Source organism: Hyaloscypha bicolor, assembly GCF_002865645.1.
Source record: "Hyaloscypha bicolor E unplaced genomic scaffold K444scaffold_182, whole genome shotgun sequence".
In the NCBI taxonomy this organism is placed as follows: Eukaryota; Fungi; Ascomycota; class Leotiomycetes; order Helotiales; family Hyaloscyphaceae; genus Hyaloscypha; species Hyaloscypha bicolor.
The window spans coordinates 540,961-561,822 of record NW_020194684.1 but is presented as its reverse complement, the minus strand read 5'-3'; the positions used below and the strand labels follow the sequence as shown (position 1 = coordinate 561,822).

At 48.8% G+C, this 20,862-nt stretch overlaps 7 protein-coding genes across 7 annotated transcripts; 5 read left to right on the top strand and 2 right to left on the bottom strand.

Moving 5' to 3' along the window:
• Window positions 1-549: 549 nt before the first annotated feature.
• Window positions 550-2,685, top strand: K444DRAFT_668995 (uncharacterized protein; the record flags this gene model as incomplete). The annotated part of the gene is made up of 4 exons (XM_024887479.1): window positions 550-999; window positions 1,069-1,561; window positions 1,619-1,698; window positions 1,746-2,685. Exons 1-4 carry the CDS (start codon window positions 578-580, stop codon window positions 2,683-2,685), a joined length of 1,935 nt encoding a protein of 644 aa, XP_024727942.1. The 5' UTR covers window positions 550-577.
• A 115-nt stretch (window positions 2,686-2,800) lies between these two features.
• K444DRAFT_656547 (uncharacterized protein) lies at window positions 2,801-6,842 on the bottom strand. Its single transcript, XM_024886091.1, has 2 exons — window positions 3,893-6,842; window positions 2,801-3,845 (listed from the first exon to the last, which is right to left on the bottom strand). Exons 1-2 carry the CDS (start codon window positions 6,757-6,759, stop codon window positions 3,185-3,187), a joined length of 3,528 nt encoding a protein of 1,175 aa, XP_024727941.1. The 5' UTR covers window positions 6,760-6,842; the 3' UTR covers window positions 2,801-3,184.
• A 535-nt stretch (window positions 6,843-7,377) lies between these two features.
• On the top strand, window positions 7,378-8,228 carry K444DRAFT_223740 (uncharacterized protein). Its single transcript, XM_024871171.1, has one exon. The coding sequence runs from the start codon at window positions 7,487-7,489 to the stop codon at window positions 7,943-7,945; it is 459 nt and encodes a 152-aa protein (XP_024727940.1). The 5' UTR covers window positions 7,378-7,486; the 3' UTR covers window positions 7,946-8,228.
• K444DRAFT_573454 (uncharacterized protein) lies at window positions 8,169-10,891 on the top strand. Its single transcript, XM_024877404.1, has 2 exons — window positions 8,169-8,565; window positions 8,612-10,891. The coding sequence occupies exons 1-2, from the start codon at window positions 8,511-8,513 to the stop codon at window positions 10,522-10,524; spliced, it is 1,968 nt and encodes a 655-aa protein (XP_024727939.1). The 5' UTR covers window positions 8,169-8,510; the 3' UTR covers window positions 10,525-10,891.
• A 1,587-nt stretch (window positions 10,892-12,478) lies between these two features.
• On the top strand, window positions 12,479-13,289 carry K444DRAFT_706850 (uncharacterized protein; the record flags this gene model as incomplete). The annotated part of the gene is made up of 1 exon (XM_024888145.1): window positions 12,479-13,289. One exon carries the CDS (start codon window positions 12,479-12,481, stop codon window positions 13,205-13,207), a length of 729 nt encoding a protein of 242 aa, XP_024727938.1. The 3' UTR covers window positions 13,208-13,289.
• Window positions 13,290-13,683: 394 nt separating this feature from the next.
• Window positions 13,684-15,600, bottom strand: K444DRAFT_668992 (uncharacterized protein). Its single transcript, XM_024887478.1, has 4 exons — window positions 15,146-15,600; window positions 14,787-15,079; window positions 14,282-14,732; window positions 13,684-14,229 (listed from the first exon to the last, which is right to left on the bottom strand). Exons 1-4 carry the CDS (start codon window positions 15,171-15,173, stop codon window positions 13,895-13,897), a joined length of 1,107 nt encoding a protein of 368 aa, XP_024727937.1. The 5' UTR covers window positions 15,174-15,600; the 3' UTR covers window positions 13,684-13,894.
• A 1,677-nt stretch (window positions 15,601-17,277) lies between these two features.
• K444DRAFT_223694 (uncharacterized protein) lies at window positions 17,278-19,229 on the top strand. The gene is made up of 3 exons (XM_024871170.1): window positions 17,278-17,964; window positions 18,020-18,875; window positions 18,953-19,229. The coding sequence occupies exons 1-3, from the start codon at window positions 17,448-17,450 to the stop codon at window positions 19,002-19,004; spliced, it is 1,425 nt and encodes a 474-aa protein (XP_024727936.1). The 5' UTR covers window positions 17,278-17,447; the 3' UTR covers window positions 19,005-19,229.
• The last annotated feature ends 1,633 nt before the right edge of the window (window positions 19,230-20,862 follow it).

Genomic DNA, 20,862 nt, shown 5'->3' with positions numbered 1-20,862 from the left:
ACTCCTGTCTTTTGCCTAACTGACCTAGCCAGGACTTCGCCTGATGGTCCACCAGCTCATCCCCATTCCACAACCAACCTTCTATTTCCTCGATCCTGAAATCCCAAAGGTGCTAGTCTTTATTTATTCAGCATTGAGTGAACCTTTCAAGTTCTAACAACTACTTCATACAGTAAACCTCCGCACAAGCCGTCTGAACAGTGCTGCTATTGTAGAGCAGTTGGAAGATAATATTGAGGCTAGAGGGCGGATGGACTAAATTGTACTAGAATTGTTTCACCAAGTCTATTGTTTCTCATATGGCTTGGAGAGCCCCGCACAAAATATACATGCAGCTCTACAAGTCATTGGGTCATGTAGCGAGGCAGATTGCCATGGCTGCAGGACATTAGCGTTGTGTGACCTCGCGCCCAACGAGGCTGGGCCTTGAGACCTTTTTCAACTTTCCATCCCTTTTCACCATCACCTCTCAAGTTGAGCTATCATTCCCATCTCACCACTTCCAGGGATCAACTCGCCGGCCCAAAATTCGTGAGAGAAACGATAGACGCATCGGGTACGTACGGCGGAGAGCGCCATGGCAGACATCAGCATGGCAGGCAGCGGCCTCGGCATGGCGTCGCTGGCCTTGCAAGTCGGAGACTATGTTATGCGGCTAAAATCGTTTTGGGACGCCGTCAAAGACGCACCAGAAGAAATTAAGCACCTGATCGACGAAATCGAGATGCTGAGCCTCGTGCTCTCGGACTTTGAAACCAGCGAATCCAGTGAACCAGAGCCGACGATCGGGCACGAGGCTACGTCCAGATGCTTTCAGTTCTGCAAGAAGGCTGTGGTGATTCTGGAAGCTGTGGCTAGACAGGTCGAGGCAGAGATTAAGAAGAGAAGGAGGGCCGGGAGTGTGAAAGCTGTCTTGAAGAAGAGTGAGATTGAGAAGTTGAGGGAGAGGTTGATGAAAGCGCAGTCGATGCTGATGCTTTCAAACAATATGTACCTTCTGTAAGTATTTAGATGTCATTCCAGTTTCTTGGGTTGTGTTTCTTGTCCGAGTGAGCTTACTGGTCATAGGGAACTCCAGAAACGCAATCAACAAGCCCATAATGACTGGGCCAAGGCTCACCAGCAGGAACTTCAGCAATTGAAGGTGATTGTTTCTCAATCCACAGAGATGATACTCTCTTCTGCGAGCTTCCAAATTCCGACTCAACGGTTATTGACGGCAGTTGAGACAATCCCTTCTTGTGAATCAAAGTCTTCGAGCGCAATTGGATCTCAAAATGCGAGACAGATGTCATCTTTTTGTTCTAAGAAAAAAAACAAGCTCAAAGCTCGAATTCAGACCCCAAAATGGTTGTTTAGTGTTTCTCGCGCCATTGAGATATACGAATCCCAAGCCACTGCGGGTTGGACTTTCAACATCCAGGTTTACAATGTGGTATCATACGACTCTCCGCAATTTTGCATGGCCAGAATTGGGGACGTTGTGGGAATTCAACATTTGTTTAGCACCGGACAAGCGTCGCCATTTGACAGAATTTCCGATGGAACGACTCTTCTTGATGTAAGTTACTCTCATGTTGAGCAGAATTGCCGTAGTGGTTTAACCGACGTTGAGTAGAGGGCAGCATTATTCCACGAGCTGGAGTTTTGCCGGTTATTGATGAATGAAGGTGCAGATCCTAACATTTCTTCGTCTGGGTAAGTGAACATGAACGAGATTTCGAGATTTCTTTAACGGATTGCAGGACTGCTCTGGTCGCAGCTTGCTGGGGGGGCAAAGGTGATCCCTGTAGTCGCGGTACTGTCAATGATCTAATTCAGCTCCTGTCTCAAGATGTGGAACTTCTCGATCCATTTGAAGAAACCTTTAAGAACAGAAAATGGTCCTGTTTCAACGGCAATACGGAGACCTTTGCTTGGCTTCTACAGGCCTCAAACTCCACACATCAAAAACGAAGTCTGGAGGAGTGCGTCACCTTCGCGATTGCAGTCTGCAGTTGTGATACCCTGGATATGTGGGGAAAGATGCGAGTGATTCTTAATTGCAGAGAGATAGACAAGGATCTATGCGGTATCGTCGATAGGAAGGATGAGAATACGCTTCTCCATTGTGCTGCTCGGAATCTGGGTTTTCTATTTACAAGAAGATTTGGAGATCAGGAAGCGGTCCGAAAAAATCTACACAATCTAGGCACTCTTATAAGGGACCTAGTGAATGGCGGGTCCAATTTACATTCTCTCACACTCTTGGGCTTCTCGCCGATGCTTGAAGTTCTAAGCGGCTTTTTATGCTACTATCGTGGGTATCCAGATGGCTTGACAGCTGGTAATGGAGATAGTGAGCCTTTAAAATTCTGGTTAAAGGAGCTCCAGGATTCTGGAGTGGACTTGGAAAGATACGGAAGAGAAGAAAAACTCCTTCTGAGAACAGAAAGCGTGGCTAGAGAATGGGTGTATCACTCCAAACCCAATAGAACGAATGGCTGGATTTTCGTGAGGGGAAAGCTACGTTTGATCAATTTTACCTACGGTTCAGAGTTAGATGACTGGAAGTTCTGGTTGGCACCGGTTATGCCGAATTACTTCATGGATTTCTGGGAGATGATCGGACACCCAGAGAGGGCTATGCCTGGTTCTTGGGAAGAGGAGTACTATCGTGGCTACTATTATGGTCATAATGACTAATTCAGCGAGAGAGAAATCCCAAAACGAAAGAAACGCAGAGCGTATCGGGTCAACACTGATCCGGTCAAAACCAACAAAGTTCCGAACCTTGCCTCAATCATTGAAACGAAAGCTCCATCTCTCTCCCCTTTCCCTCTCTCCAAGCCATCAGCCTCCCCTCATAAATCTCCAACCACTTCACAATGATCATCAAAACAACCTCGAACCTAGCGCCAACTGCAGTCCGCCCACAAATTCAATTCCCACAAACATCACATTCACATCACACGGTCACCCCGGAGTAATATTGAGAACAAACAACATATTGACAATTTAATCCAACACTAATTCAATCAAACCAAACAATATAATACTCCAACCCTCCCCTCCCCTCATGCAAAAGCAAAAACTCCAGCATCATATGTATCCATGCTTCCTCCCTTCCCCAATCCAAACCAAACCGAGAACTCAAACGTTCTCACCCCATACATACCTCATTCACAACAATTCAACGAGTTATCTAGAAAAGTTGCCCTCTAGCAAGCGGACTCCCAACCTTCGGCGCAAACTGCAGACTCTTCCTCCTCGCAGCCATAAGCCGCACCATAACGCTCTCATCCTTCTTCTCCTCCAACCATCCCATCTCGCCTCCTGATCCTAGGTATCCCTTTCCACCCTCGAATCCGAGAGCTTGCTCGCCTTGCTCACGGTCAACATACCGTCCACCAGCAGGAGCAGTTTTCTGCACAAGCTGCTCTTTGTGGAGGAAGTAAGGAGTTTGTCCACCTGGTGTCTCGGCTTCGTTCCCGTAGAGACCTGCTTCGGTGTACATTGAAGACAATGTTTCTGATGCAGGGGTTGCAGGGACGGGACTCAAGATCAGAGTCTGATCGTGGGACTCCGCCTCAGGCGTAGATGAGCTCGGTGAGCGCACCCATTCAACTGTCTCTCGGCGGCCTTTCTTGCTTGAGAAGTTCAAGCCGGGTGTATCTGGGAGGCTGAGGAACTCTTTGGTTGGAGACATGGACATGCGGCCAGGAGTAGAGGGGACGAGGGTGCCGTTAAGGTTGGCGAGGGCGCGGGGCTCCATGCTCTTTCTGCGGCGGTGGCCGCCCCGAGGGACCATGGCTGTGTCGACAAGGTATGGTGCCTCGTCGAGCCATTTGTTTTCTCTCTCACAGCTGCAAATATGTTAGTCATTTAATGCAAACGGGTTAGGAGGACGTACTCAAGAACCCATCCAACACCAACACAGGAGACGACGCCGTTGGTCTCCTTTACCTTTTCCAAAGTACGTTTTCCGCCGTCCTTGAACACGACGTGAGTAATGCCAATCTTGTTTGAGCCTTCATCACCGTTGCCATTCCAGTCCCAGCGCTTGACACATCGAGCGCCCATTTGGGTGAGAAGCTCAGTAAAGAGTGTGCTGGCGTCAGCACCTTCGGTTGTATGGACATCCACGAAGACAACTGCTCCTTTCAACAGAGCAGTGTTGAGGTCGCGGCGAGGAGTACGGGCTGGTGTACCCATTGTTGACCAGGTAGTCATCTCGGGCTTGGAAGGTGTTGCGATTGTGTCTTGCATCACAACATCCAGCGACTGTTCCTTGAATGTGACGCGGGCTGTACTCTTGGTTGGCGAGTATGAAATGACTGTGTTGCTGCGGGCGAGATTGCTTGTTGGTCTCTGAACAGGCAGCCTAGAGATACTAGCACTGCGCTTCATTGATGAAGGCCGCATAGGAGTAACATCTGTAGGAGCCTTGAGAGGGACCTTGGAAACCGTGTGGAAGACTCTCTCTGTTAGCACACGCTTGGGAGTCGCATATACTGGAGCCGGTGGTTGAGGCGCTGAAAGTGCGAGAAGTGCTGGGTCGATGGGAATAGCATTTTCATCACCATACTCTTGACTAGCCTCTGACAGAGCAGGCTCGGTGGGCATTTCTTCGACAATTTCAGTCTCAATTGTCTCTCCCTCAACGGTTGGTTCGGGCTCAAACATCTCTTCCGAAACATGGTTGAGAATCTCGTCAGGCTCAAGAAGCGACATCTCGTCAGCCTCATGGGCAAGAGCCAAGTCTTCCTCGTCAGGTTCCACGGCCTCGAAGTTCTCTTGGATAATATCAGGCTCAACGGACGCTGGCTCTGGTGCCGCGACAAACTCATCACGAACAACCATCTCATCCTCAAAGAACGTGCTCTTGGCCGGAGAGGGTTCAACAGGCGCAAAAGTCCGCTGAGCGACTGGCGTCCTCTCACCATCCGAACCACTATCAGACTTCTCTGGGCTTCCAGCCATCCAGTTAGTCAACTGTGCTGCAAGAGGAGTAAATCCAATCTTTTGTTGACGCACAGAGCGCTGGGTTGTGGCTGTTCTCGGTGTCTTCGTCATACCGGAAAATGGGGTGGGCGTAGCTGGTGAAGCTGACAATCCTCGAGAAATGTTTTGGAAACCAGTAAGTGGAGCTGGCGAGAATCTCGGGGATCCAGATGCGAGTTCATCTTCGGAGTCTGAGTCTTGGAATGGATTCTCATCTTCTTGGCGGAGACCAAAAGTACCTGTGCTATGGCGTGGAGGTGAGACTGGAGGAGTGGTGCTCTGTGAGTCCATAGGATCTTCAACGACGATTGAGTGTGCAGGGTCATCAACCACCACGGTTTCGGTAAGAGGCTCAGCTTCAGGGATAATTGACATTTCGGTTGCCTCCTCAACAATTGATTCAGATGTTGTGAATGATGGGTCAACATCGCGGGGCATTATAGATGAAAGTCGTCCAGAGAATGAGAGGCTAGGCTGAACTGTCAAGGTTGAATCGATATCATTGGCAGAAGCTCCAGGACTTCCCGTAGACGAAGTCCCTCGAGCACTTGGTGGAAGCATCTGGCCGGGTTGTGCAGCACTCTTTGTCAAAGTTCGTGGAGTTGCAAATCTCGAGATCTTGAATGTGCTTGCCTTGGGTGTTGCATTGAAGACGGACGTTGTAGGCCTGCTTGGAGAACCATTCTCTGCGACTTTCGTGGGTGATTGTGGGCGTCTCGCTGGCGATCCGAGCAGTGAGGCCTTGAATGGTGAGTTCGCCGCTGTAGACTTCGGCGGTGGGAAGGAGGGCTTGAATGGCGATTGAAGCATTGAGCCACCCAATGGAACTCGTTGGGGAGATGCCTTCATCGACTCCTTGAAGGGCGATTGTAGTGGACGACGGGCAGGACTGCCCATAACTGAGCTGGAAAGGTCTTGTATGGTGACCCGATTAACAGTGGTAGAACTAGAAAAGTCCGGCTTCTTTGCAGTTCCGAAAATGCTTCCCGGAGGCTTCATCGGACTCTTCGAGAGAGGTTTCATGGGTGTCTTCTCGTTCGAAGCAAGCTCGTCCTCTGAGACTGATTCCTTGGCGGTCGCAATTTGTGTAGTTTTCTTTGGACTGAGAGGAGATTGTCTCTCGGGCTTCTCTTCAGCGAGAGTCTTCGCTCTCCCACGAGTAGCTCGAGTTGTGGTGGCTGCGGGCTTGCGGACAGGCTTGGCACGAAGGCCGGTCTCTGGCTTACCCTTTGCATTGATCTCCTGTGGGACGATGTTCTCCTTGTCTGGTTCCTCGAATGTGACTGTCTTCTTGGGAGCGGCCCTGGGTGCAGCACGAGCGCGGGGAGCTCTCTTGGGCGGCTCTTCGACGACAACAACGGATTGTTCTTCGGGGACGTCGACTTTCTTCGCACGTCCTCGTGTAGATCGTGTAGGCTCGGGCGCAGGCGTTTCGATGGCAGCCTTCTTCGGCCGGCCTCTGCTTGTCTTGACTGGAGCTAGAGTTTCCCCCTCCATTTCTAGCTCAGGTTCAGGTTCAGGCTCAGGCTTGACAACCTTCTTGGCTCGGCCTCGAGTAGGCTTTGGTTCTGGTTCGATTATGGGTTCAGGGTCGGGTTGTTCTTCGTCTTCGTGGATATCGTCGGCTCGGGTCTTTCGCTTGGTCATAGGTGCACTTCGAGTAGCTTTGGCCTTCGAAGCCGCAGTCGCGATCTTGGTGGTTTTAGGAGCGGTGTCTGTTGTTTTGGCCGCCGCTCGGGCGCGTGTAACTCGCTTTGGTGGGGATTGGTCGTTCATGGTGATTGAATTGAATGGAAATACAATTGTCGATTTACATTGACGCGATGGTGGTTGTTGTTGGGCGATGTCGAAGTCTTCGGTTGTGTTTATCAGAAGAGTCGGTTGTTTGTTGACTTGCTGCGTCTTGGAAATGCCGCTCAGCCGAGTTGCCATGCCAACACCAGCGTCCCACGCCACGAGGCGTGTCTATCTCACGTGGATTTGTACCCCAATCAAGATTCAAAATTGAATAGTTCATGCACGACATTCTCTTTTCAGTAGATCATGAAGATCGGAATCTGGCAATCCTATCATTTTTTTCAGCCCTGGACATCCCAACGCGAAGTCTGGTCACATGCTCACGCCTTCATCCACCACAGTGTTCAACGTCACAACATCGACCACTTACACCCCATATTACACCCTCATCACAAGGAGCATTACTCTACGGTGGCCGTGGCCATTGAGAAGATTTGGTTCCTTCCCTTGCCTCAAATTTCAAGCTGCTTGGCTAATTATCCGAAAGACATCCTGATAAGCGCCGGATTCCGAAGACATTAATGTGAGATTAGCCTGTGAGCGATCGTCCCTTCGTGGCACTTCTACCTCTTCATGTAGGATTGGCAGGCTCTAATTTTGTACTCTACCATGGCGTGGTGACTCAGCTGCCTCCCCCAACTTCTACGATGGTACCCATCAGACGGATGCCGGCTGTTCCAGGACCCGAAGGGAAATCCTTTGTCCGATGTCCATTATAACACCGAGTCTACAATCCGATGCTGGTAGTGCATACCGAGCATATCCCAGCAAGGCAATTCTACGGATCTCTGCTCCTCCAATTGATATCCAGTTCGATGGGTGTTCTGCTGATCACGTGCCTGTTGCGAGTTTCAGTTTCATTGTCCGAAGTTTCCGGGCAGGGATAGCTTACAGCTGCAGCGAAGAGGGGCCTATTTTGCCGCCAGCGCTTCCTTTTCTCTCTCAGCTGGCTGCTCGTATACTCGTACACTACGAGAAGACGTCTCTACTGGATGGATTTTGCGGCGATCTTGCTTGTCAACTTTCGCTCTTTCGTCGTGCTCTGGCTATCGGATGCTTCTCCGAATGCAGCCACACACGATGCGCCGTCGATCATCATGGTTGCCACATGCCTCTAACTAGGCTTGGCACGCTGTACTGGACCACATGTCAAACTTTCCTCTAGAGGGCTGCGCCTTGTACGAATGCATAATAATGCATGCATAAGTCCAGTATCTTTTAAAAAAATGCAGCTCCTCCCGAGTACGCTCCTGTAAGAAAGGTGAGCGAGGAGTAGGCTGAATCGAGCTAGCCGTTTGCCTCTCATCACTGGATTACCTCATACAGCCGTGTGAGCGAGCTGGCTTGACCAGCAAGTCAGAAATTAATTATTTCCCTTTGTCAATTCCGATCGATCTATCCGCCCTTCCCTTTATCTCGCAACGTCAAACTCACGAAGATCAGATCACTTGTGTGTTGTCTGACTTGTGTTGCTGTTGTCCGACCACCCTTACCCAATTAGTCAGGGGGCAGCTGGCGATCTCCCGCCGAGGATTGGCTCCGTCATTACACACCTTTGATTCCTTTGCTGGCGTCATAGGGGACCATTCACGCCGTCAACGTCGTAGATTCAAATACCTCCCTCACTCCCTCCCCGTCTGCTTCATTTCAAGTGAATTGAGGTTGGGGGATTCATACGCAATCTTCTTGCTTCACTGTTTTCGAGGTTCTGGCAGACTCCTCACCTCACAATGAAGTCCCTTGCGTTGGTTTCAGCGAGCATTGCATCATTTGCTCTGTGCAGTGGTAACTAATCTCCCCAAAGAATGTTCAATTATACTGACACTCCAAGCAAAAACAATTACTCTCCCTCGGGATGCATCACCGCAAGTCCTCGCAGCTGAGGCTCTCGCGGGACCCATGGCGGCAGTTAAGCGTGCATTCCCAAACTCACCGTCAGGAGGATATGCACCAAAACAAGTCGATTGCCCAGCAAATAGACCAACAATCAGAGAAGCAACCTCTCTCTCACCAAACGAGACAGCATGGCTCGAATTGCGAAGGAACCACACTCTCGATCCCATGACTTCATGGCTCTCGCGAATGAACATCTCCAACTTTGATGCAACTTCGTACATGAATGGCATCAGAAATAATGTCTCTGCCCTGCCAAACATCGGCCTTGCAGTCTCGGGAGGTGGATATCGAGCCTTGATGAACGGAGCAGGTTTCCTCGCAGCAGCCGACAACCGCACCAACAACGCCACGAATCGAGGGCAAATCGGCGGGCTCCTTCAATCCGCAACCTACGTGGCCGGGTTATCAGGAGGAGGATGGCTCGTCGGCTCGATCTACACCAACAACTTCAGCAGTGTGCAAGATCTGCGTGACGGGTCCAAGGGGTCCTCAGTCTGGCAATTCGGCAACAGCATTTTCGAAGGGCCTGCTTCAAACGGGATCCAAATCCTATCCACAGCCAACTACTTCTCCACAATCCAAGACGAAGTCTCCTCGAAAGAAGATGCCGGCTACAACACCTCCATCACGGACTACTGGGGCCGCGCGCTCTCCTACCAGCTTGTAAACGCCACCAACGGAGGCCCGTCCTACACCTTCAGTTCCATCGCCTTAGAACCCAACTTCCAATCCGGTAGCATCCCCATGCCCTTCCTCGTATCCGACGGCCGTGCCCCAGGCACATCAATCGTGTCCCTCAACTCGACCGTCTACGAATTCAGTCCCTTCGAACTCGGCTCCTGGGATCCAACCACCTATGCGTTCGCGCCACTGCAATACGTCGGCTCGAACTTCTCCGCCGGGTTAGTACCAAGCGATGGCTCCTGCGTTGAAGGCTTCGACCAAGCCGGCTTCGTAATGGGCACCTCCTCCACGCTCTTCAACCAGTTCCTCCTCCAAATAAACACCACTGCCATTCCACAAACCCTAAGAGACATCTTCACGCGGCTGCTCACAGACCTGGGCGAAGACAGCAACGACATCGCGCAATGGCAACCCAACCCTTTCTACAAATACAACAACGCCACGAACCGGAACGCTGAATCGCAACAACTCACCTTAGTAGATGGCGGCGAAGACGGACAGAACATCCCCCTTTATCCATTGCTCCAGCCGATGAGGAACGTCGATGTCATCTTTGCTGTCGATTCAAGTGCGGACACGACATATAACTGGCCGAACGGGACCTCCCTCGTCGCTACGTACCAGAGGAGCCTGAACAACACCATTGAGAACGGGACAGCGTTCCCTTCTATACCTGACCAGAACACCTTCGTGAATCTCGGGCTGAACAATAGGCCGACATTTTTCGGGTGCAATGCGAGTAATTTGACGGGTCCTGCGCCGTTGGTTGTTTATTTACCAAATGCGCCTTACATCGCCTTCTCGAATGTGTCGACTTTTGATCCGGAGTACAACGACACTCAGAGAAACGCGATAATCCGAAATGGGTATGAGGTTGCTACTCTTGCCAACGGGACACTTGACGCTCAATGGCCTGCTTGTATGGCGTGTGCCGTTCTCTCAAGGTCGTTCGATAGAACAGGCACTACAGTACCTGATGAGTGCACGCAATGCTTCAATCGCTACTGCTGGAACGGAACAGTCGATTCAACTCCTGTTGAAGGGAATTACACCCCAGCATTCAAAGCTGGGGAGGTCAATCTCAGCGCTGCTTCGAGTGTTAGTAGAACGGTCACAATGTCTGTGTCCGTCTCTGCGATGGCAGCTACAGTGTTGATGCTTTAATCAGTTCTCGTGATCTGAATGATAAGGAGATAGGTAGATGATTTGTTCTTGTGTATATTTTGGGGTAAAAAGAAAAGTTTCTATACATATTGCTTGCATGTCAGGGGATATGTGGTGGGGTGGGCTAGATGGTGGGCAGGGGTGTTTGGGCGGCATTTGCATTGTATTTGCATTGTATTAAAAGGTTGGGGGAATCGCGAGATTTACGACTCATGTTATGTTTAAGAAATGATAAAAGTACTCAAAGCCCTGGTGTCTTGGCTTTGTGAGGCAATCAGAAGTAGCAGCTTGGTATTCTCGGAACTCGATTATGTGCATTGGGCAACTCAACTACTTGGAGGTGAGATACTCTGCATGTGTACTTCCCAAACCATACACAATTACTCACCTCATTTGGGAAGTTATACTAATAAGTAATAACAGTACGAGTCTGTTATTTTTAAATTTTACAGCGTCTACCGTTCCATTGTAGCTATGAGATATGTCCCAGACCTGTTAGAGGAGGAAACCCCGTTCGCGCAGATTCCTGTGCAGACCGATTCTAGGCGAGGTCCAGCCACGACAGATACCAACATGGACTGCGCAACCGCTGCTAGCGAACCAAACGAAAAACGAATGAATAAGCGCGAACTAACCTTAAGACTTTTGTTATTTCAGTCACTTTTTTCTAGGGGTGCAGGTGGGGGCCATAACCGAGGAGCTGGATGGGTCAGCACTTGTACAGGCCCGTCTGTAAGATGTCACACCTCCTTCCTATACAGAGTTGATTATTGGCGAAACACTTGGTAAGTACTCGCTTTGTTCAAGAGTATGAAACTCTTGGCAAAATATGCCGGTTTTCCCAGGGGATTTGACCAACGGGAGAAGCTCAATCGCGCCCAAATACGCCCGAAATACCTGTGCAGTTGGGATTTTTCTAGAAATCGAGAGATTTAAGATTAGAACACCGCTGGTTATCTACGAGGACGGCTAATGAGAACAGTCCCTTGCGCTATTATTGAGAACCTTCTGGAAATATTGCGAAGAGTTTTAAATACTTGAATAAAGCGAGTAATGACGTGGCTGTGTCGGTCTCGCGTTCTACACCAGTAGAAGCAACCCCATCGTATAGATCATGTTTATGCGTCAGTGGATGCACCCACTAAAAAGGGGCAGTGTGTCAAAAAGGTATTCAAGGTATTAAAGGTATTCATGAATATTCATGAATATCTTGAATAGAATATGAGTAGCGTAATTCTCAAAAAATTAGAGTAGAGTAGAATATATATTCATGAATATTCATGAATACTGGTAATTACTGGTCGCGTGACTATTAAAAAACAAGGTTTACTTAATAATTATTAAATAACTAAGGCGCTTATTAGTAGCTCTATCTAGACTAAGCTAAGGCTTATATAATATTAGCCAAGTACTAATTTTCTATAATAATAAACTAATTATTCTCCTCGGAATCTTGTACTTTAGTTCGCTTACCAAGCCTCGCCATCGCCTAATTGGGTGGTGAGGTGGCGCTAGAGCGGGAGCGGGCGGAAGCTTTACCTAATATAGCTAGCTCCTCACGTGCAAAATCACGTGCGCACTACTCAAAGTATTCATGAATATTCATGAATACCTTGATTAGAATATGAATAGAATATGAGTAGTGGGTAAATTTTGATGAATAGAATAGAGTAGTAGCCACTACTCTATTCTATTCTATTCATTTGACACACTGAAAAGGGGTACAAAATGAATATGAGCGCTTACATTTTTACATTAAAGAGCTCAGTCTTCCCTCTTAGAAATCTAGCTTTTGCATTTGCTGTACGCTGGGTATCGGGACCAAATAGAAAAGACTTTTTGGGTACGTTCAGTGTCGTCTCTAAGCAAATTCCAAACCAACACCCTTTCTGACTTAACATTAGCAGTTCATCAGTGCAACCCATCATTACGACTACTGCTACCGATTCTCATAATGCCCTTCCCTCCAGACCCGCTTGTACTACACGGCGGTTGCAACTGCACGGCTGTGCGTTGGCGCATGTCACTCCCTAACGCCAGCCAGAGGGCGGCCAATCCTTATCACACACCGGGAACGGATATAGGGGATGTCCGCCTCCCGACGGCGGTTGTCTGTCACTGCGACGGCTGCCGGCAGGCTACGGGCTCCCTCGGCGCTTATGGGTTCACCTCGGACATGGCACTGCTCGAACTGTCTATCCTTCTAAGGGCTTCAATGCCTGATTGGGAGAAGAGCAAAGATGACGAGACGCGACCACCATTTGTCCCCGCCGCCAGCCTGATGGATGAACCCACCGTGGCCGGCCTCGATAACCTATGGTTGATGCACTATGAGTCCTCGCCGAAACGAGACAGGTGGTTCTGTGGACGGTGCGGCACCCAGATCGCCATTGCTGCCTCCAAGGATGCCATCCCCGCCGAGTGGGGATGGCCTCGGGTGGTGAATATTTGGGCGGGCACAACGGATCGCAACCTGCTCGAGAATGACTGGTGCCGGCCGGGTCATATCATGGATTGCTCGATCGCTATCCCTTGGGTCAGGGACTATGTCAAGAACGGTGCGAAGGATGCTCAGGAGCACCCTTTCATCATGATTGATTGGCACATGACGGATGATTTCCAGCCTCACATCGAGATGCTGAACCAGATGGGGATGAACTTAAACGTTACAATGTGGAACTGAACGCTAGATTGAATAGAGGTTAAGAGTTTGATTTGAGAGTAGTTGCACAAATTAACCAAAAAAAAAAATTGATGAAAAGTCACAATATAACATATTACAAGTTTAGAGACCAGAGAGAATATATAAGAGAAAAGAGAGCGCTTGTAAGTAGGAGGTCTTATAGGGCCCTTTAGTGATCAAGCCCCTATACTTGCAGGGGCATACCCTAGAATTGTCTTTTAATCCCTGAAACTACTTACAAGACTTAAGCCTATGGCCTTAATAAACCTCGCTTTTACAGGGGCAGGTAGTCGCATGACTTTATGCCGGAATATTCATATAGCTAAATACTATTACTCAACTTAGGCCCAGAGAACGAAGCAGGGTATTGCCCCGTTTTGTTACTCGCTTCCGAGATAAGCCGAGATTCGGAGTGTAATAATAGCTTAAATAAAGTCTCACTTATTCTTTTTAACTTACTTTTCTATTACCTTTCTCATGGGCATAGAAATAGATTATAAATTCGTGTTATTTCCTCTAACTCCATTGAAAGTAGAAAAGACATTCATTTGCCAAAGAAGTAAACGCCCCAATATCCATAATAACACCTTCCTAGAGTCGATCGCTCGAGAACCTATACAAGAAACGAAAGAAATCTTGCACTGATGTGAATTATAGTACTCCTCTCCATACTATAAATCTTTGCACCTACTTTTTCTTTGGATCCTCCTCTGGATGCTGTGGTTCCTGTATTTGAATTTTGAACCAAGCCCACTTTTTGTACTCTTTTTCCAATGCTTCTTTGTCTTTCTGACGGTTCTGATCCGTTGCGTCCTGTATAAGGACCTCGTATTCCTGTCGACACGCATCATGGAACGTCTCTTTCTTGGCCTCGAAGATAGCTGTCTTCTCACGCAAGAGCTTGTCCTGTTCTTCTTTGGGCATTAATGGATCGATTTTTTTCCATTCTTCCCTTATCTGGAAGTTGTCCCTTTTCTGTTTTTCTTTGTTCATGTCTACTTCAAGCGATTTCAATTTCGGATCTTTGAGAAGATTAGCTTTTAAGCTGACAGAGTGAGGAAAGGGTAACCGTACTGCGTGGTGAATTCTTCAAGAGCGACTTCGAGAGCACAATCCCTTCGGCAGGGGTAGTCATGAGGTTTGGCACGTCGAGTATATTGTTCTCTTGGATGGAATGCGCACCAATAATAAGATCATACATCGGATGCTCCGAGATAAGGAAACGCATGTCGCGGAATACCCTAGTGCTGTTGTTGTGGTACCAGGTCAGGTTGATGCCGCCATCCGGGATAAGCTTGTGGCCTGTAATACCGGTACCCCCATTCTCCTCTCCAGTAGTCAGCTTCTGGAAGTCTGCCTCCGAGTAACCGAGAACGTTGAAGAGAAACGTTCGAGATACAATGTTGCCCTGCAAATTACCGGTGTCAATGGTGCATTTGGCTTCTTTCGGTATTCGATGTCGGTATTCGTCCCGCTCGGCTGAAAGAACGTAGACGGGAAGAACCCATGCAGAATCGAGGTGGGCCTGAGGTTGTGGTCAGCACTAGATTGTTTTCACCGTCCACTTTTCTATACGCACCTCGCGATTGTTGCGTTCTTGTGATCCAACGGACATGGACTTTGGGACTGATGCAAACTTTGGTCCCCTTGATATGCAGAAGACTCCTAACAGATGATCAAACCAGCGGCACTCCTTCACAGTGTTCGTGGTTCCGTACATAACATCGGTCTTCAGTTCCGACTCTGCATCGTAATCGAGCAGTGTAGTTCGAGATATGCTAAGTCGCATAGAGGGTTTGACGGACGACGCCCGATGAGAGATCGGGAAGTTGCCCATTGGTTTCGTCGAGATTGGGGCTTTCGGATTGCATCCTGAAACGAAGTAAGTCAGCGCACAAAATCTCAAAGGCTAGCATCCCGTGAAAATCGTGAACTAACCGTTTATAGTTGGTGGACTGCTGGCCATCTTGCTTTGCTATTCGGAGATGAATCTAGGACAAACGCTCTCGAAGTTTTGATTGCGACGGAGATCCTGAGGACCAGGCTGTGGGCAAAGAAGCTAGAAGTAGTCGCAGCCTTTTTCAGAGTGATGCGCACACCAGCCAACCCTTCCCCTTCTTAATCAAATGGTTCGCTTCTTTCCAGAGCCTCACCAACATTCAGTAAACCGCGGAACAATGTATAGAGCGGCGAAGGGCTCTGGATCGCGTTTTTCAAGGAGGATCTGCGCAAAAAGGCTCACCGGCGTTTGGACACTGATATCTGGGGTTACACGTTAAGCACCAAGCAACAAGGGTGTTGACAAAGCGGCTCGGCACCCCAGCACCCGCGTTCTTTGCGGTAAGTCTGACCCGTTGCTCTCCGAATGTGGCCGAGTTCACAGAACTTCTTTTGTTTTTTCCGAAGGCAGACGTGGTTGCCTTGCCACACACTTGGAAAGAGGTGGTCCTGCTGATAGAAGACGCCGTCGCAAAATATATCCTGGCTGTTCAGCCCGTGTGTGTGCCGTGCCGCCGCTTTCAAAATGGTGTGGCGAGGCTCTCTCAAAGAGAGCGGTCAGCTGGCCGAGACATTTCGGGAGATTACCGCCATTCTGAGTGTAACTGTCGCTGAAGAGATGGTTGAGGAAGCCTCGTGCTGCATCTTGGTCACACACATGACTCAAGGTCCCAGGAATCCGCTCTGGGCCACTCTCTCCATATATAGATATGGTGGCCTGCCTCTCCTGCTAAAATTTTGTCGCATGTTGACGTGGGACGTCCGCAACTTGGACCAGATGATACGTGGTCCGCGATCCGAGAGTCGGCTGCAGCCAGCCATACGCATCATCGACCGCAGCTTGAACCAGTCCACGGAGGGCGCGGGAGAAAGCTTCGTTACTTCTCAGTGGTTGTAACATTTCGCATTTTTGAGCCTCAAGCGAGGTAAGTGGGTTGCGGTTTCAAGAGTTGGAAGTGTTGATTCTATATATCAGAGCCTTCCGACGCTTCTTAATAACTCGGTCATCCGGCCTCACACATGTTTGGCGGCCAAACTCAAGGCATCCATTCTGTGCAGCTCGGATTTTGGCAGCTGCAGCGTAGCTGAGCCTCTCATGTCATCCACTCGGTGATGCTGCAGGCTGCATCAGTCTGTATGGAGGGTTGAACGGGCGTGGATGCCAGCGCATCGCAGCCCTTCACTATGGCCAGCCTGAATATACTCTATTATGCCAATTTTTGTTTTCTGGCTTCAGTTTGCCATCATTGATTTTGTTTTGGTTTCTATCTATATTGAGACGTTTGACGAGGGCCTGGCGCCGTCTACCAAAAAATATTTTCAACTTCGATACAGCGGGCAGAGTCATGCTTTGCAAATATTTTCCACTCACCCAATGCCACCTTGGTTACGAAGAACAGGCAAGATGCTATGGACGATCTCCATTGGGCTAGATTGGCTAATCAGATACCAGTTCGCACACACCAAGCATACAGCAAATAGGAGTTGCATCGCAGGTCTGCACAATCCATTCGCCATTGACCTACATCAGCAGATGAGGGATCATTGCTTGTCCCGAGGGAAATATTACTCGCCATCGGAGATGGGCTGAGAACACCACCGCCGAAGAAAGTCTCTTCATCGCGGGTCAATCCGCGTGTGCTTCCGTGCGTGCCCTCCAGACCCAGAATCTAAACTTCACTCTTGGTTTTGGAGCGAAATTTCCATGACGAGCAGAGACGATGGAGTCCAGACCAGTGGCAAGAAACACGCTCTCTGGCCATCTGAACGGGCGAGGCCCAGCCGTCTGCCGGCGGTGCAAAACCTGCTCATCTTGTGAGGGTCATCCCAATCCTGCTAGACGAATAGCACAGAGGATCACACATGCAGATGCAGTCAAATTTTGTCCACCCACATGCTAGATCGCCCACATTCTACGACGTTCCATTCTCCTAGCCATGCTCATTCCGCACTCCCGAGTCCAATAGAAGATCCAATATTTTTAAGGCGGTCTTTGCTGCTGCACCTCGCCTTGTTGGGCACGGCTGCCTCATCTCCCGCATCGAGAGTGGCCTCAAATGTCAGTGGACAACACATCAAGCAATCACAGAAAGCCCGTTCCCTGCAATTGCTGCGCCCTGGCCCAGAAATCACTTCAAAAGGCAAGATCGAGAAGCATTTCCGTACCGGACTTGTCAAATCCTGATGCTTCCGTGCCCGTTAGAACGGTAGGTTAGCTATTCCGACGGACTTTGAAACGACAATGCCAACGAACGTCTATACGCAACGTCAAAACCATTCGGCCATGGCGAAGTCGAACACAAGCTTGCCCAGAGTATCTGATTCTCCACTGCCATCTCCAACCCTCTCTCAGGCGTCCACCCATGTTGACCCCCGTTCAATAACCGATCCTGACGATGAACGCAATCCTGCCAACAACGTCAACTTCCCAGTGGATGGATGGCCTACCCTAGCCAGAATAATCGCCACAAAACCCGATCTTGAGGCTTTTGCATCTTTTACCGATCTTGGTATAAAGTCCTTGCTTTATTATCAAGCAGAACTCATTTACTTACGGAAAAAATTGCACGAGGAGGAGTGGAAAGACTTTCGGACAGACGACATCGAGAAGAGCTCCAAGTATGCAGACAATCTAGAGGCCCTGATTTTGGGTCGAGAAGCTAGTATTGAAAGCAAAGAAAAAGATAATGAAAACTCACTCCCTCTTCCGCGGCAATGGGTCCTCATTGAAAGGATCCGAGCGACCCTTAAGGAGTACAGTAAGCGATTTCAAAATGCCCAAGAAAACATGACTGACTTAGTAACTCTCAACAGATTCTGCACTGTTGGAATACTCACAAGTTGCGGAACTCAGGGACACCGAAAACTGCAATGTCAACCTTCTGATGAGCAACTGTGTTGCAAAGGTTGGTAGAGGGTCCACGGCCCTCACGGGGATCGGTGCCTTTGCCTGGGGCGATTACAACCAATTAGACGAAGAGAAGAAACCACTACGGGATCTGTTCCGGGGTCTCTTCACAAGCTCCTCCCAAGATGACAAGCCCAGAGGGGAAGCTAATGAGTTCCAAGAAAAACTTATCGTGCCTCGTCAGGGAAAGCCGTCAGATGGTTTGACGCAGTGGGTGAAGCGCTGCTTCATCCCGTTCTACGACCAACTGCACGAGGACAACCCTTTTCGCAACCAGAAAAGATATCTCCTTCCATTTTGGGATATTGGTATCCTGTTCGGGCTTACCTTTTTCTCGCTCTTCCGTCTTCTCCTTTGGCTCTGCAGGAAGGCGGTGTTTTCCGGCAAGCCCTCGAACAAAACAGACGCGGCGACTTTGGAGAAGGGAGCCGCCTCGGATGCATCGAGTAGTGGCACACTGGGTCACACATCGTCCAACGATTCTGAGGCAAGCAATGAGACTGACATTAGCGCTTCTTCGGTAAAAAGCATAACCGGCAGCTTCAAGGAGTACTCCGGTTTTTGGATCTTACGAGTCACATCTATAATCACGACAGTGGTAGCCTGTCTTCTTCCCACCATCGCCATCACCATCCTTGCCAAAGTCCATGGCATGGGTGTGATTCTCGGCCTCATTGCTCTTTTCACGGCTATCTTTGCCTTTGGACTGGTGCTCCTGTCGTCCACTAGCTCTAGGGTTGAGATCTTTACTGCTACTGCTGCGTAAGTAGTTCTTCCTTCAATTCTTTTGAGAGGATTCAAACCTACTTTGGAGAATGGGTACTGATAAAAGAATGCAGGTTTTCAGCTGTTATGGTGGTTTTTGTGCAGAATCAGATTGGGCCGCAGTAGTAGATGGGCCAAGGGGGTTGTGTGATTGCTACCTAGGAAGCTGGAGCTGGGTGGTTTGCTTGTTTTTGGGAAAGGTATGGCGAATTGGGTGATTAAGGAGATCCATGTTTTATTATGATTTATGATTTACGACTCATGACAGGTTGAAACTCTTTATAGTGATAGTTCATCCAGGTTTGTTTAGCCATATAGCTAAGCACGCGTACTAGCCTAAAAAGACCCTGCTCTTTGAACTCTTCACACGTGATCCGTTATAAAATGAAGGGAACCCTGAAAGGGAAAGAGAACACTATTACCCTTGGGATTACTAGGCCCCACCATATACTCGCTCTTGCAAATGAAGGTTCCGTCGCCGAAATAAAAACTCCAGCCGCCATGTGAATTTCATCCATTGTCAATCACCTCAAATATTGAAGCCTTTCCCGAGAAACCGTGAGAGAGCCTAATCTGTTTTTGGGCCCAGCCTCTCAGGGTACCACCTATTTTGTCGATGTCAATTGGAACTATGAAAAGTAGTCAAATCGGGGGCTACGTCTGAGAGGAGAGTAATTTAAATATAATAGAATTATAAGTCCTGACCGTTGGGGATTTCAGGAAATGGTCACGTGATAAGGCAAACATCAGAGCACGTGCAACCTTCCTCTAACTTAAGAGTTATGCAGATCTGCAAATCGACCATCCCCATAACTCCCCGGATAGTAGACTTTGGTCTGAGTGATTTATTCACGGAACTATTCGTAAGTGGGAGAGTAATGACACTGCTAGGCTGGGTTCCAATGTACTCGATATGTCGGTGGGTTGAACCTACTTTTACCACCTTGGGCCAGAGTTTTGAGATAGATAAACTAGCTTGCGGTCTTTTCAAGATAGAGACCAAATGACTATAATAGAAAGGATCTATGTGCTCCAAGCGCTCGTTAATAGAATATGGTTATATATTTGTTGTACTTCAACTTAGTGCAAGTTAAAGGCTAGAGACGGAAATGGGGAAGATAGGGGAAGGCTTCGCTTGAGTGAGAAAATTGAAAGCAACATCACTTTCCAATAAAAAGGTTCATATGCCAGCGAAGACTCGAAAAGGAATAGATCACCTTATCCCATGACCGTCATGAAATTTCTGCTACGCGTTAAAATAGATATTTGTTCTCGATCCATCATCGTTCGTAAAAACTCCCCGACTGCACGTCCGCGGTGTGGAAGTCAACAGAGCAGTGCCACCACAGAGTTCGATCTATCTATTAACTATCTATCTACAGCCAGCGCAGTTGAGAAAGTCCAAATTAAAATTACTCAGTCTCTCCTCCTCTTCCTACTGCTCAAACCGTCACCCGCGTCACTACTTCCGCATCACCTGCATACTGAATTCTGCAATTTCTGTCACGCCCAATGCACGCTCTGCTGCTACTCCACGACTTCCTCAAACCAAGCCCATCATTACTGGATGCTCTGCTATAAGGCCCCCGATGCTAATCAAAGATGGTCGTTCGGGGTGTTTGCAAAGGGGCATAAGGATATGGAGGGACGGTGTCCGGTTATGTGGAGAAGGAAGTGGCTCACGAAACCCCTACAGGATCATCCCTTTCGCCTCCTTACCTCCGAGGGACTAGCTAGAAAAATTGGAATGTCATCTTCCGCAGCATATAAGTATCTAGAAGTAACCTATAATTCAGTATCGATACCTTATCGATACCTCAGGTATCGAAGCCGAGCCTGATTGTGACTCCTGATCACAAGCTCTCTATAAAGAAACAACGCCAGAAGACCGGGCTACACGAACCGCTGCATATCCAGGGGAAAAGGGGCGGGGGAAAGTGATGCAGCGAACTGAGAGCAATCATCTGCTGTTGGTTCTATCATC